Source organism: Elephantulus edwardii, unplaced genomic scaffold (genome assembly GCF_000299155.1).
Source record: "Elephantulus edwardii isolate Elephantulus edwardi_28Jun2011 unplaced genomic scaffold, EleEdw1.0 scaffold00166, whole genome shotgun sequence".
In the NCBI taxonomy this organism is placed as follows: domain Eukaryota; kingdom Metazoa; phylum Chordata; class Mammalia; order Macroscelidea; family Macroscelididae; genus Elephantulus; species Elephantulus edwardii.
Window position 1 is genome coordinate 2,694,242 of NW_006399916.1, and position 17,176 is coordinate 2,711,417.

The following is a 17,176-nucleotide window of genomic DNA, read 5'->3' on the forward strand; positions in this document are numbered from 1 at the left end:
TTTTGGTTACATGTTTGATCGATTTCTGACTGCAATAGTTGGTAGAAATAATCTATTTCCTCCTCTTTGGCTCTGGTTGTCGTCACACAAATGTCAACGATAGTGGTATTAACAGGTCTTCCTTGTATGCCTATGGATATTATCCTGCCACTCACAATTTTGTATGTATTCCAAGATGGATCTAGGAACAGCCTTTTTAACTATGAAAGCAATCCCGTTTTTCTCTCACCTTTTCATCTCCAGCATAGTATAGCATATGATCGTATGATTCAAAATGTGTCATGCCAATCCATCTCATTTTGCTAATATCTAATATGTCAAAATTTACACATTCCATTTCTTTCTTAACTATGTCTAGTCTTCCTACATTTATGCTTCTCACATTCCACGTACCATCTTCTGACATTTGTTCCTCCTCTTTTGTATTTCCAAATTTGAGTGCTCAGTCTCAGTTGCCATATGTGTTAGTCTACTGTAAGTGTGTACTGCTGTACATAGGGTTTTTGATGCTTTGTTATATTTCAGAAGTGGACTGTCAATCTTTCTTCCTAGTCTGTCTTAATTCAGATGCTCAGTTTTAGAACAATATCTGACAGACAAGCATTTTACTAAGCAAATAAAAGACACTTCCCTTAAAGAATTCACTAATAAATTCACTAACCCCCCTACCCAAACATGTGTGTCTTGTCTCTTCCTTCAAATCCTCCCTTCTCAGACCACCTCTTGATATGATAGCTTAGTTCACAAGTCACTTCTGTGATGGCTTGTGCCACACACTGCTACTGGTCTGTCACGTTATTGTCTGTCCCTTATTTAGGAGGATGTAAGTCCAAATCCTCTGTACCAATTCAGACATTTGGTAATGAAGGAGAAAGCAGAAGCTGCATTAAAGGAACTGGCAAAAAATAAAGCTCCAGGAATTGATAGGATACCAACTGACTTGTTTTGATTAACAGATGTACCCTTGGATGTGCTCATCAATCTATCCCAGGGAATTTGGAGGACTACTGTCTGGCTAATGGACTGGAAGATATCCATGTTTGTTCCTATTTCCAAGAAAGGTGATTCAATTGAACATGGAAACTACTGAAAAATATTATTACCATTAATATTTGAAACAAGGACATAACATTATTTATCTGTATAGCTTGAGAATATATTTTAAAGGCCAAGTATAAAGCTCTGAATCTCCACAAATACATAAAGTACATATTTTATATGATTTGATGCTTACAACTGTGATTATTACTCTCTTTTTTAAATGTGTGTGTGTGTGTGTGTGTGTGTGTGTGTGTGTGTGTGTGTGTACCATCAAATCAGATCGTACAGGAGGAGTTTGTCCCTCCTTTTCCAACAAAGCATCTGGAGGATTCGTACCGCTCACCTCTGGGATTGCAGTACAGCTTCTTGTCACTAGGCCACCAGAGCTTGCCTAAAGTACTCTCTTGATTTACATGAATATCTTTAACATCGATGTGCCATAGCATGTAATTAATGCACAGACTTTTTTCAATTACAGCATGTGGTAAATACAAATACCATTAACAAATAAAAAATCTAACCTGTTCAAGATGAAAAAGGACATTTGCTATATCCAACACTCTTTCGACTGTTTTCTCAGGATCTGAAGTATCTTCTGTCCTGTTTGGTAAATCTTTATAAAGGGCCATCTGCCATCTAATTGCAGGATCCTCCAACTGCAGAAGAAAGGAAAGTAATTCTAAAATTCAAGGTTACAGGCTACAGAGGGGGAGATCTAGTGCTAGAGTTAATCAAACATTAAACTGAACAAACATTGTGTGTATGTGTGTGTATATAAATATATGCATATGTATAATGCATGTATATAATATATAATATATAGTGTGTGTGTGTGTGTGTGTGTGTGTGTGTGTGTTTTGTTAGGTGCCTCTTCATTGACTATGACTCATAGCAACCCTATGAATAAGAGATCTGAACCCTGTCTTTTCCTGTCCCATCCTCATCATCTTTGACACACTTGAGCCCATTGTGCAGTCACCATGTTAATCCACCTCATTGAGTGTTTTCCTCTGTTTCACTGACTCTCCACTTTTACAAGTATAATGTCCCTTTGCAAGTCTGTCCTAGTGGGGTGTTCAAAGTATATAAGACAAAGTCTCACCATCCTTGCCTCCGAGGAACACTCTGGCTGTACTTTCCCCAAAACATATCTGTTTGTTTTTTTCGAAGTTCAAGGGTTATTGAATATTCTTCTCCAACATCATAACTCAAAGACATCAATTCTTCTTTGGTCTTCTTTATTCACTGTCCAGCTCTCAGATGCACAGTAAGCAACTAAAAAGACCATATCCTGAAGCAGATATACCTTTAAACTGACATCATTGATCCTCAGTAATTTGGAAAGGTCCCTTACAGACTTGGCCAATATAATGCACCTCCTGATCTTCTAAATACTGGTATGAAGGACATTGATTGTATATCCAAGTTGTTGTTGTGGTTGTTGTTATGTGCTGTCAAGTCGTTTGCGACTCATAGCAACCCTATGTACAACATCCCTAAACTCTGCTCTGTCCTGTGCCAAACACACCGTCTCTGACACACCCATCCAGATTACCCCAATCACTGAATCAATCCACCTCATAGGGGGTCTTCCCCTTCTGCGCTGTCCCTCTACCCTACCAAGCATGATGTCTCTCTCCAAGGACCTGTCCCTTCTTGCAACATGTCCAAAATATGTTAGAGCCTTAGAATCCTTGCCTCCAAGGAGCAGCCCAGTTTGACCCTTACCAGGAAGAATCTGTTTGTTTTCCTAGCAGTCCATGGTACCCTCAATACGGAATATATCTTTCACTTTTCTATAAAATGCTTGTCTGTCTGATACTTCTCTAAATCTGAACATTCAGATTAAAACAGACTAGGAAGAAGGATTGGCCATCAACTTCTGAAATAGCAGGCCTCTGAAAACCCTATGTACAACAGAACACATGTAGATAACAGAAAGGACAACTAAGGCTGAGCTTTCAGGTATGGAAATACAAAGGAAGAGGAACAGTTGTAAGCAGATACTAATGATTGGGACATGGAATGTGAGAACCATGAACATAGGAAAATTAGATATTGTTAAGGAAGAAATGGAATGCATAAATATTGACATACTAGGCATTGGGGAGATGAGCTGGACTGGCATGGGGCATTTTGAGTCGGATGACCATATGATATATTACTCTGGAGACAAAAAGGTGAGGAAAAATGGAGTTGCTTTCATAGTTAAGAAAGCCACTGCTAGATCTATCTTGAAGTATAATATTGTGAGTGACAGGATAATATCCATACGCATGCAGGAAGGCCACTATCATTCAGATATATGCACCAACAACCAGAGCCAAAGAAGAGGAGATAGAAGATTTTTACCAACTTTTAGAGTCAGAGATAGATCACACATGCAATCAAGATGCATTGATAATAATGGGTGACTGAAATGCAAAAGTTGGGAATAAAGAAGAAGATTCAGTAGTTGGAAAACATGGACTCAGGGACAGAAATGGAGCTGGAGAGAAGAGGATTAAATTTTGCACAATCAATGAATTACTCATTGCAAATTAAGAGATATAAACGCAGGTTATATACATAGACTTCACCTGATGGTGTGTGTAGGAATCAGATTGATTACATCTGTGGAAAGAACCACTGGAGAAGCTCAATATCAGCTGTGAAAACTAGGCCAGAAACTGACTGTGGAACAGAGCACCAACTACTCATAAGCAAATTCAGGCTGAAACTGAGGAAAATTAAACCTAGTCCACAGGAGCCAAAATTTGACTTTGAGTCTATCCCACCTGAATTTCAGAGCCATCTCAGGAGCAGGTTTGAGGCCTTGAACACTAATGAGAAAGACCAGATGAGTTGTGGGAGGATATCTTCCAAGAAGAGTGCCAAACGTTCATTACAAAGACAGAAGAGGAAGAAAAGACCAAAATAGATGTCAGAAGAGACTCTGAAAATTGCACTACAGTGAAGAGAAGCCAAAGCACAGGGAAGAATTCAAGATACTAAAGAGTTGAATAGAAGATTTCAAAAGGCAGCACGGGACAACAAAGTAAAATATTACAATGAAATGTGTAAGGAGCTGGAGTCAGAAAATCAAAAGGGCCGAACTTGCTCAGCATTTCTTAAGCTCAAGGAACTAAAGAACAAATTCAAACCTTGAGTTGCTATAATCAAGGATGCTTTTGGCAGAATATTAAATGATCCAGGAAGTATTAAAAAAAGATGGAAAGAACATACTGTTTATCCAAGTAGGAGGAAATTATTGACAATTTCAATCTTTTCTCCATTTATCATGATATTTATTGGTCCAGTGGTGAGAATTTTTGTTGATTTTGTAACATAATTAATATTGAAACCTGTATTCATTGATCGTCTGCAGCAAGTGTTTCAAGTCCTCCTGTTCTTTCAAGAAGGAAGGTGTGTCATCCACATAGCTGCAAGTTGTTGAGGAATCTTTCTCGGATACCAGTATCACATTCTTTTTCATAGAATCCAGGTTTTCAAATGCTTTGCTTAGCATACAGATTGGATATGTATGAAGAAAGGATAAAACCTTGATACACAACTTTCCTGATTTTAAACCATTTAGTAGCTGATGTTAGATGGATCTTAGCTGAAAGCAGGGAATACCAGAAGAATGTCTATCTGTGTTTCATTGATTATGCAAAGGCGTTTGACTGTGGCTGACTCTAAGAAGAATGGGAATCCCAGAACATTTAATCATGCTGATGTGAAACCTATATTTGGACCAAGAGGCAGTTGTCAGAACAGAGCAGGGTAACACTGCATGGTTCAAAATTGGGAAGGCTGTACGCCAGGGATGTGTCCTGTCTCCATACCTTTTCAACCTGTATGCAGAGCAGATTATCCGGGAGGCTGGGCTCTATGAGGAGAATTGTGGCATCAGGATTGGTGGAAGATCTATTAACAATCTGTGTTATGCAGATGATACAACCCTGCTTGCTGAAACTGAGGAGGACCTCATGCACTTGATGCAGAGGGTCAAGGACTGCAGCCTTCAGTATGGACTGAGGCTCAATGTCAAGAAGACAAAGATTCTCACCACTGGACCAATCGGTAGCATCAGGCTGGATGGCAAAGAGATTGAGATTGTTCACAGCTTCAGTTTGCTCGGCTCCACAGTCAACAGTCTTGGCACCAGCAGCCAGGAAATAATAAAAAAAGTATTGCGATGGGAAAGTCTGCTGTTAGGGACCTCTCTAAAGTACTCAAGAGCAACGGTGTCTCTCTGGAGACTAAGGTGTGCTTGATACAGGCCATGGTCTTTGCAATCACTTGTTATGCATCAGAGAGTTGGACAATGACTACGGAGGACAGAAGGAGAATTGATGCCTTTGAGCTGTGGTGTTGGAGAAGAGTATTGAATGTACCATGGACTGCCAAGAAAACAAACAGATTCATCCTGGAGAGGGCTAAACCAAGCTACTCCTTGGAGGCAAGGATTATAGGGCTCTGACTGACATACTTTGGGCATGTTGCAAGGAGGGACAGGTCCTTGGAGAGGGACACCATGCTTGGGAGTGTGGAGGGACAGCGCAGGAGGGGAAGATCCTCTATGAGATGGATTGATTCAGTGACTGGGGTAATCAGGATGGGTGTGTCAGAGGCAGTGCTATTGGCACAGGATAGAGCAGGGTTTAGGGCTGTTGTACATAGGGTCGCTATGAGTCACAAATGACTTGACGGCACATAACAACAACAACAACAACAATGTTCCTTTGCTCTGTCCAGACAACTGCTTCTTGGTCTAGGTATAGGTTTTATATGAGTAAAATTAAGGTTTATCATTCAAAATCGTTTTTCCTAGTGAAAGGATTGTCTATTTTATGCTGAAGTAATTATTAAAGAGAGAAGTTGCTATGTAGATTGTCAGAAATATGGAAATAGGGTGTGCTAGCCTATTCACAAGGGGATTGAACTGAGCAAGCCAGAATGAGTGGCAGACAGATCTTCCGTCTTCTCTGAAGAGAAAGCAAGACAATGTAGGGTGCCCCTCTTGCTCTTGCTCCACCTATGGCAGAAACACCTACAGCCTAACTGGAGACTTGATGTGAGATGGGACATTGACAAGGGGACAGCCAATATTGGTAGGACTGAGAACTAGGAAACCACTGGCCTGAAGGTGCAAGGCTTGAGTGTGAGGTGCCTGCATGCACATTTTGGGAGTTGTCTTGACTAGTCTCTATTATTAATCTGCATCATAAACTTCTGAATCCCCTAATATGATTCTGTATGGTCTGTGAGATATTACAATGGATTTTTGGATCCAGAAAAGCAGTAAGTTTGGTGCTGAGATGAGTATAAAGAAGTAAGGGAGAGAGCATGGGGGCAGGGGGAATTGTCTGACCTGATGGGAATTGGTTTGGTGTTACTGATGCTGTTAATGGGGACAGTTCACTTTGTGAAGCTGGTCAAGGTCAAATATGGCTGTCCCCACTTGGCACTTGTTATTTTTACATCTGGGTCTCTCATTCTTCTTAATGTCGGACATAATTTATTTTGAGCTAATCAATAGCTTTGCATGTATAGGTATTCTTCTGGTATTTTCTGCTCTCATCAAGCATTCAGATATCAGCAATATCCGTGGTGCCACAGCCTCTTAAACTTAGCTTGAAATTCTGGCAGTTCTCTGGCAATGTACTGTTCTAGCTGTTTTTGGATGATCTTCAGAAATAATTTGCTTGCATATGATATTCATGATAATGTTCAATAATTTTCATTGTGTTATCTCACCTTTCATATATACCTCTCTCCATATATTTTCATAGTACTGAACAAATCAAATATTATGTTATCGTTATTAGGTGCCACCTAATTCGTTACTATTCATGGCAAACCTATGAACAAAAGATCAAAATTTTGCCTATACAATACCATCCTCATCATCTATACCTTGCTCAGGTTCATTGTTGCAGTCTCTGTGTCAATCCATTTTGTTGGGGGTCTTCCTCTCTTTCACTGGCTCTCTACTTTTCCAAACATGATCCTGTTTCCTAACACTATACCCAAAGCATTTAAGTTCCACATTTTTGCTTCTAAGGAATATTTTGATGACGTGTTCCCAGATAAATGTGTTTGTTCTCTTGGCATCCCATGGTGTATTCAATATTCTTCACCAACATAGCAATTCAAAGGTACTGATTCTTTGGTCTTTATTCACTGTCCAATTATCAGATACATAAGTAGCAAATGAAAATGGCATGGCTTGAACCAGGTGCACATTCATGTTTATTACTGATATCCTTGCTCTTTAGTGTTTGAAGAAGCTTATGACAGTATAATGCAATATGTCTTTTGGTTCCTTGACTGCTGCCATCAATGTTGTTGTTGTTGATTGTCATCAAGTTGAGCACAACTCATAGCAACCCTATGAAGAAAAGGACTGAAGCCTTTCTATAACTATTGCAATTTATCACAGTTCATAGAGTTTCCAGAGGCATGTTGTTTAGGAAGTGGATGCCACTAAATAGTAACAACAAAAATAACAACAACCATCATAGATGTTGATTGTGGATCCAAGTAAAATAATTGACAACTTCAATCTTTTCTCCATCTATCATGATGTTGCCTATGAGTCCAGTGATAAGGGTTTTTTGTTTTCTTAATCTTGAGATGGAATCCACAATGAAGTAGTCTTTCATCTTCTGCAGCAAGTGCAAGTTGTCTTCACATTCAGTGAGTAAGGCTGTGCCATCTGCACAGTGTAGGTTGTTGATGAGACCTGTTTTAATCCTGTTATCACATTCTTCTTCATATAGTCCAGTTTCTCAAATTCTTTATCTGCATGCAGACTGAAGAAAGGATACAATCCTGATATATTTTAGACCATGCAGTGTTACTTTGTTTTGTTTGGACAACAGCTGCTTCTTCTTCTTCTTCTTTTTTTTTTCTTTTTGTATCAAAAGTTTCTTTTGCTGTCCATAGGGAGTAGTTGCAGATGAACTCTTTATAGCACTCCCTTTCACTCTTCCTTATCTTCATATATAACAGAAGAAATAACTGTTCTCTCAAGCCAGTGCCACTGTCCTGCTGATCCTACCAAGGGGAGGCATGGGAAGTGCCAGAGGTCACCACTCTGAGCATCCCAGTCAGTTGTCATCTTCCTTTGATTCTTCTTCTTCCGACTCAGTTGCACTCTTCAGGCAAATCGCTGTCCATCTGTTCAAACCATCCAGACTGAGTCCCACATGTACTTGATGGTCACTTTGAATTCAGCCATCTCATAACCAGAAGGTTTTAGGACACACACTTGCTCTGGACTCAGCACATGGCCCTCCTCGCATACCTCATAGTCAGACAGCAAGATCACCACACTTTTCACAAGGGCAGTGGCCAGGCCCAGCTGCCTCAGCTGTGGCTCCATGGAGTGGGTAAAGTGCTCCAAGGCGCCCAGGATCCAGGCTCACTGTGAAAGGTGCTTCATTACCAGCTCGGGGGAAGTCCATTTCTGTTAACTCAGTGAACCATTCATTCACTTCTTGCTTAGTGCGACTGGTGAAAAGGAGACCAACTTCAGCCCTCAGCTTCTTGCTCAATGCTGTCTCTGTACTCATCAGATGGGCTTCAACCTAAGGCTACCGTCATCACCTTGTTTTTGCCAAAGAACATCTGACTGTGCTTCCAGGCATTCAGGACGTCCTTCAGCTTACTGTTCCTCATGTTAGCCATGGAGAAGATTAAGAGGTACTTGTATGTGTCCACATGTTTCCGAAGCTCTTCAATTAGGTTCTGTTTTAATTCCAAGCCTTCTTGGCAGTTCTGGTTAAGGAAACTTTCTTGCCGAGCTTGGATTTTGGTGTCGTGTTGAAACACGTGCGGCAGAAGGCAGCGTGGGCTTCTGGGACGGTCTCTTGGGGCTGTCCTGGCACGTGCCTGACTCAATCTGCACTGAGCGTCTCCACTCTGCCAGGCCGCCCCTTGCGTTTCTATCCGAGTCCACAAGTCCTCTTCATGCACGCCCGGTGGCCACCTTGCATCCAACAGCTTCTTTCAACAGGTCTAGATGTAGGCTTCTCATGAGCACAATTGTTTTGAAATTCCTAGTCTTCTCAATACTAGTCATAATTTGTTATATGCAGTATTTATAAACATATGTATACATATGCTACAGACATGTTGCCCATGCATGCCCACACACATGCATACACAATGAGATGAGATTCGAAAACAAAACCAGATTCGTTTTAAATAATAAATCTTTGCTCTTAAACTAAATGACAGGTTCTAGAAACAAATGAATGATTTATTCAGATGTATGAAAAAAAAGGTCCAAATAAATAAAAGCTTATTAGACTTAACAACAACAATTAGACTTTAAAAAAACAACAAAACTCTGACAATTCTTAATCTAGTTGTCTAGATGTTACCTTGGTTTCTATCCATATTTCTCTTCTAAATGTACAATTCCTCTTTGGTAAATTAATTTCTTTCATAGAAATTAACTCCATCTTTGAATTAGAAGCTCTCCTCCTTAGCCATTAAAATATTAATTACTCTTTAGAATGTATATTTAATTCACAAATATTCAATGTAAATTTTTAAATTGTTGGCAAGCCTGCCTCTTTATTCCAAAGTCCTTAAGCTGAATGATACAAAGGGTATTTCCAAGCTTTATTATTTCTAATTAATCATAGGAGGTTTTCAATGTCAGACACTCTGATGAACTACTTTAAACAATGCATTATTTATTCTATTTGGAGTTTGTAATATAAGGGTTTGTAAGAAATATATTGGCTCTACAAGCAACACTCTTGGTACCAGCAGCCAGGAAATTAAAAGACGAATTGCACTGGGGAAAATCTTCTGTCTGGGACCTCTTCAAAGTACTGAAGAGCAATAATGTTAGTCTGGAGATTAAGGTGCACCTGATACAGGTGCTCTGAATCATAAAGCTGGACAATGACTAGGGAAGATATAAGGAGAACAGATGCCTTTAAGCTGTGGTGCTGGAGAAGAGTATTGAATATACCACAGACTGCTAAGAGGACAAACAGGTTTATCCTAGAGAGGGTGAAATCAGGCTACTTACTCCTTGGAGGCAAGAATTCTGAATCTTTGTCTGACATACTCTGGACATGTTGAAAGGAGGGTCCAATCATTGCAGAGGGACATCATGCTTGGGAGGGTGGAGGGACAGTGCAAAAGAGGAAGACCCTCTATGAGATGGATTGATTCAGTGACTGAGGTAATGGTATGTCAGAGACAATAAGATTGGCACAGGATAGAGCAGGGTTTTAGGCTTTTGTACATAGGGTTACTATAAGTTACAAGTGACTTGATGACACATAACAACAACAACTTGTATAATAATGGTAAGGTCGCTGAGGATGGACAAAACCTATTTCAGGCCAAGAAAGAAAAATTATCGAAGAGTAACTGCCAGGCTAACTCTAAAGGAGAATCCAACAGCTACTTAAAGTTAGAGGAGAGTTTTATATTACCTCACAAGGAAATTGGGCAGGGGGGCTGTAGGCAGCTGTTGTTTACAAGGTAAGAAAGCAGGTTGGGGTCATAGATAGTTATTCCTGGGAAAGGAAGGTGGAATATTTCTGTAGCCCTTATAGAGACAAACAGAGTTATAGCTGTTGCTTCCTATGCTTTGATCATTCCAGTGGCTGTTCTGAGAAAAGGAGGAAGTGCAGCTCTGTAGCTCTAACAATAACTGATTCAAACAATATTATTTTTACTATATTAATTGTTATGGTAATATTATTATATTTTAGAGAAATACTGGCATGGGAGGAGACTTTTCCTCTTTCTTCCTCAGAGCAGATGCTAGATTTTAACTGTTTGAGTTGGCAGCACAATTCCTATACTCATGTATAGATCTACACACAAAAATACACACACACACACACACATTAATTGTACATTAGAATAAAACACAGCTAGCTTACCTTGCCTTGTAAATGAATATTACTACGGATTATGTCTCGCACTTCATCCTCAGTGTCTTTCTGTCAAGAAATAAAAGTTACCTAAAAGAAGTCTTATAATGTACTAATGGTCATAAAATAGTACAATGAATGCAAATATCTTTTGCTATGTTGTTTTTAAGTGTTTTCAAGTCAGAGCTAACTCTTAGCTTACCCTCCAGTGGGTTTTCAGAGACAATAAACTGCATGGGAGAAGACTGCTCATTTTTCTTCTGCAGAGTAGCTAGTAGATTCAAACCACATATCTTTGTGTCAGCAGTGCAACTCCTCACCACTAGGCTACCAGAGCTCTCCTTTTTGCTATAGTATATTTCTAAAACAAATCTATTTGTAAATTCCAAATATGTTCTACAAATACTGGGCATTCTCTCCTTCAACATCCTCTTAATATGGACCTAACATGAAACAACCATCCATGGTATGAGCATTTAGACTCAGAAGAAGTTAATTTCAAATTCTTCATTCATAACAAGAAGAGTAGAAGAAATATGGATTCCCTTGGGGACAAAAGACAAATACATCTGCATTCTACCAATAACTAGTTATAAATTCCATGCTCTAATCATAGTGCGGAGTGTGGATCTGTGTACCCATTCTGAGAAAAGGGTCAATAGAACTACACAAAAGAATCTGTACTCTTCTGGAATGCCAAACTTAGTTTGTACAAGGAGTTGGCTCAAAGATTCTCTATGGATGTTAGGGGGAAGCATTGCTCTCCACCTTACAAAATATAAAAATGCCAATTCCAGTACATAGTTTTAAAGATTGTATCCTCAATCTCTATAACTATGAAGCAGACAGAACAAATCAATCTTGAGAACTTAAATCTGTTGGTCACAAAAGGAAGGTGCTGCTTATTTTAAAATCAACACTCTACCTATGGTACAGGAAGCATAATACATTATGTTTTAAACACTGTAAATCATTCTTTAGAAATCTGAATGCATCTCCCATCAAAAATCTTATATAGGAGTTCAAATTAAATTCACTTTTTTACTCTCAGTGAATTGTTTGTGGCTTTTGTTTGATTCCCCACTAGCTCCTAAAGACGAATAGCATAATTTAGAAATAATGGCCTCTGAAAACAAATAGCCAGCTGCTGTATCTGAGTCATAGGGCCTATGGAAAAAAAATACTGCTTAGTAAGATGTTCGCTGTGACTGCATATTGAAAGAGCTCTGAGAGAAAGGAGTTGAGACTCTGCAGAGTTTAGAGGTTGAAGGGTCATAACCACTGGCCTGGAAAGGAAACTTACCAGGCTAAATCGGTTCTTGGCCAGAGCAATGAGCTCCTGATCCCCAGGGGCACAGATGTTCAGACCAATTGGCAGGAGTCGCTTTAGAGCTGCCACAATGAGTGAGGTCTGCATCGAGTATCGGTCTCCTTTCCGCTTCATTTTCTTCCTTTCCTGGTCAGACACCGCTGCCTGAGGGGAGTAGACAAGTGCTGTGAGTTAGGACCCCACTGCTCAAACTCTCAGCATGCTCCCCAGGGAGGCTAACAGAATAGGCCTCGGCCTCCCTCATTTTTGTTTTGGTTTCCCCACTTTTTGTTTTTGAAAAGTATCATATTTTGAGAATACTTTTTTCTCTTTCTTTGTTAACAGTGTAAGCCCCATCCTTCAATTTCCTAGTCATTCAATTTACTAATATCCATGTCTATGAAATTTTTACAAGGAAATTGCACACTGTATTTAAAAGAAGCAGAGGAAACTGAGAAATTACAGTTTTAGAATTTTCAATGCTTAAAATTGAATTTTAACATTTATAATGTTTAATGCTAAACATCTTAAAAATGAAAGATCGACTTTGTATTGGCAAATGTCTGTTATGCATATTTTGACAGACACACACATACATATATACTCACTCATTGCTGTAGAGTAAGAACCAACTCATAGCTGACCCTCCAGAGCATTTTCAGAGTATAAATCACACTGGAGAAGCCTGCCCATCTTTTGACAATGGAACAATTGGTAGATTTGAACCATCTGCCTTTGGATTGACAGTGCCACTCTCTAACGACTAATAAACCAAATATATATTTACATATTCTAGAGGTCTTATACGTTATAAATATATGATGATATGAATATGTTAGTATATAATATACTATATATTTATATATAATAGCTTATATGCCTATATTGTTAATACCCTTATAAAATATTTCTCCTTTTATTTGGTATAAAGTTTTGCTGGAAGTTATATTTGATTCTGCTTTGAATCAATTTTGAGTTTTCTTTGCTTTCTTTCTGGGTGATGGTTTGTCATCCCAGAGCCTCAATCTCTCTAATAAATCAGGGATAATAAATTATTAATCAGTGGATTAACTGGTGTACAAAATACACACAGTTATTATAACCAAACATTCCGTGCTATCTCAATGCTCTCCGTGGGGTGCTGCTAAGGATTATGGTAGTGTCAAGCATCATCCCAATTGAGTGTCTAATTTTCACCAGGTAATAAATTCCACTCACAATTTAGAAAGCATACTGTAATGTCAAAATGAAACTAATTCTCCTATGTCTACTTTCTGTGCCTGTTTAATTTCTGTAGCAATAATTTAACCTTCAAAATATGTCCAAAACATAAAGCATTAAAATTATGACTTTAATGCTCTTTGGTTCAGGAGTTGCACTGTTAACCCAAAGGTATGAAGTTCAAATCCACCAGCTGTTCCATAAGAGAAAGATGACCAATCTCCTCCTGTGCAATTTCTAACCTCTGGAAACCTGCTGAAAGGTCAGCTATGAGTCAATTTTAACCTAGAAAACTCACTGGAGGGTCAGTTATAACAGCTACAACTCAATGTCAGTGTGTGAAAGACTGAGTGTAAATCTATTATTTTCCAGTTTTGTCCTCTACTATAGGAAGAATTGCTACCATTCGTCTATGTTCATAAATGTCTTATCTGAAGGCACTTCAGTGATTTTAGAGTGTTTTTTGAGGATTATTGAATCAGAATGATGAATAGGTAAATGGACTTTTATATAAGGGATATGCAAAGACCTTTCATTTATCTGCAGCTGATGATACACCGGAAGCATGGTCATTCTCCCCATTGAAATGCTGACCTTCTTGGTCCCCTTTCTCTGTATGTCTGCCAACACTGACATGAATTTACAGTACGCTGCATAAGCAGAAAAAAATCACTACCAGATTCAAATTAAAAATATTCTTTCAATCTGTGCCCTTAACTGAGCATCTCCTGAAGGGACACATACTCATTCTCCAGGTGTAATATCAATCTGGAGAGAAAAGCCATCATATCCTGTGTGTGTTCAGACATGGCCACATGAAGTACAAGGCTGTACCAGTTGTATGAAAGTCTAAGCTAATATTTTCTTTTAGTTTTATATTTTATAGTGTCATGCATTTAAAAATCTAAATAGGGAATAACCGATCAACTAAGACTCTATTACTGCACAGGTCCCAATAAAGCAGATTGATTATATGAGTCAGCCTCATGGCTTCAGAGAAGAAAGTAATTTCCCACAATAACTCTCTTCTCATAAGACAAGCAGTGGCTGGAAATAGAATTTTTTTTTTTAATTTTGTGGTCAGATTCTTGCCCTTTACCACATCTTTGGTAGTTTGGCAGTCTATCAGTATCATGGGTTGAATCATGTCCCTCAAGAAGATCTGATGAGGTCCTAATTCATGACACCTTTCACTGTAACTTTGTTTGGATATATGTTATCAGTTGACATGAAGTCATACAGGATTTAAGGTGGGATTTAACCCCGTATGGCAGGAATCCTTATCAAAAGAAGGGGAGAAAGATACACAGAGGGAAGATGAATATATAAAGATAAAGGTAGATAGATGCTACTGCCTTAAGACATGGAATGATTAGAGATATCAGAAGGTGGAAGAGTCTAGAAATACCTTCCCCTATAGATTTCAGAGAAAACATCTGAGGGAGCTCTGCTGGCCTGGTGGTAAGAACCTGCAATCCCAAAGGCACACATTTCAAATCCACTAAATGCTCTACAGGAAAGGGACTGTTGTTGTTAAGTGTTGTCAAATTGAGTATGACTCATAGTGACCTTATGAACAAAAGATCTGATCCCTGCTCGATCCTGTGCCATTCTCACGCCATGGTTACCATGTTAATCCAACTGGTTGAGGCTCTTTCTCTTCTTTGCCAACCCTCTATCCTTCCCAGCATTATGTCCTTCTCCAAGGACTAGCCCCTTCTAGCAACACATCAAAGTATGTGAGGCAAAGCCTCATCATTCTTGCCTCCAAAGAGCACTCCAGCTGTACTCTCTCCAACATATCCATTTGTTCTCCTGGCTATCCATGGAATACTTCAACACCACAGGTCAAAGGCATAAATTCTTTTCTGTCATAGTTATTCATTGCCCAGCTCTTAGACACGTAGCAAGTAACTAAAAAGACTATGGCCTGAGTCAGACACATCTTAGTCCTCAAACTGACCTCATTACTCCTCAGTAATTTGGAAAAGTCCCTAACTTTAGACTTCCCCAGTGCAATGCATCTCCTCATTTCCTGAATGCTGGTAACAAGGATGTTAATTGTGGATTCAAGCTGGATGAAGCTGTTGTCGGTTTCAATCTCCTCTTCATCCATCATGATGCTGCCAAACGGTCCAGTGTTAAGAATATTTGTTTTGACATTGAGGTGAAATCCATACCAAAGGCTGTATTCCTTGATCTTCTTCAACAAGGGCTTCAAGTCCTCCTAATTTTCAGCAAGCAAAGTGTTATCATCTGCATAATTTAGGTTGTTGATGAGTTCCTCGTCAATCCTGATGCCATATTCTTGTTCATAGAGTCCAGTCTCTCAAATAATTTGCTCAGCATATGGATTAATTATGAATAGAGAGAAAATTCAACCCTGACACACTCCATTATCAATTTTAAACCATGAAGTATTCCCCTGCTCTGTTCACACAATAGCCTCCTGGTCCAGGTATAGTTCCACATGAACACAACTAAGTGTTCTGGGATTCCCATTCTTCTCAATGTCAGCATCAACTTGTTAGGCTCTACACAGTCAAATGCCTTTGCATAATCAATAAAGCACAAATAAACATTCTTCTGGTATTCTTTACTTTCAGCCAGGATTCATCTGACATCAGCAATGATATCCCTGTTGCCACAACCTCTTCTAAATCCTGCTTGAACTTCTGACAGAAGAGACTCTAAAATTTGTACTGGAGCATTAAGAACTCAAAACAAACGGGAAACATATCAAAGTGAAAAAGCTGAACAGAAGATTTCAAAGAGCAGCTCAGGAGGATAAAGCAAACTATTAATGGAATGTGTAGAGAGCTGGAATTAGAGAATAAAAAGGGAAGAATTCACTTTCCATTTCTCAAGCTGAAAGAACTGAAAAAACAGATTTAAGCGTTGTGTCTCAATATTAAGAGATACTATGCACAATATATTAAATGACTCAGAATACAGCAAAAGAAAATGGAGGGAACACACTTCAGTGTTCACTATACCAGAAAGAATTGATTGACACTGAAAAATTTCAGGAAGTACCATATGAATAGAAGCCAATGGTAATGAGAGTAAGTGGAAGCTCCATTGAAGGCACTAGCAAAAAATAAGGCCTCAGGAATCAATGGCACACAAAGGTGATCCAACTGAATGTGGAAACTATCAAACAATAGCATTAATATCACATGCAAGCAAAATACTGATGGTAGTCAAGACAGCATGGTACTGGTACAATGACAGACACATAGATCAATGGAATAGAATTGAGAACCCGGAAATCAGCCCATCTATTTATGGTCAACTGATTTTTGACAAGGAGAGAAAAACAGTTAGGTGGGGAAATGACAGCCTTTTTAACAAATGGTGTTGGCAAAATAGGAAAACTATCTGCAGAAGAATTAAACAAGATTCCCACCTCACTCCATATACAAAAACCAACTCAAGGTGGATCATGGACCTAGGACTAAAGCCAAGGACTATAATGTTCATTCAATAAAAGCTTGGAAGAACTTTACTAGTCCTAATCCACAACGTAAAGAGTCTTCCAAGTATTCAGAAAAATTTACAACCAGGAGAAGATAAAATAGATGAATGGGACCTTCTAAGAATCAAATCCCTATGCGCATCTGGAAACTTCTCTAACTGGGTAAAAAGGGAAGCCACAGACTGGGAAAAAGTGTTTGGTAATGACATGTCAGATAAGGGACTTATATCT

General features: G+C 39.0%; 1 protein-coding gene and 1 pseudogene across 1 annotated transcript in view; both read right to left on the reverse strand.

Annotated features, from left to right (window-relative positions):
• Nucleotides 1-17,176, reverse strand: part of RYR2 (ryanodine receptor 2 (cardiac)) — an 814,526-nt gene that overhangs the window by 185,758 nt on the left and 611,592 nt on the right. The window contains exons 72-74 of the mRNA XM_006895387.1: nt 12,241-12,411; nt 10,947-11,006; nt 1,563-1,697 (exon numbers count right to left, since the gene is read on the reverse strand). Coding sequence (XP_006895449.1) covers nt 1,563-1,697; nt 10,947-11,006; nt 12,241-12,411 — 366 coding nt within the window. The remainder of the gene's footprint in view (nt 1-1,562; nt 1,698-10,946; nt 11,007-12,240; nt 12,412-17,176) is intronic.
• LOC102853380 lies at nt 8,139-10,126 on the reverse strand (annotated as a pseudogene).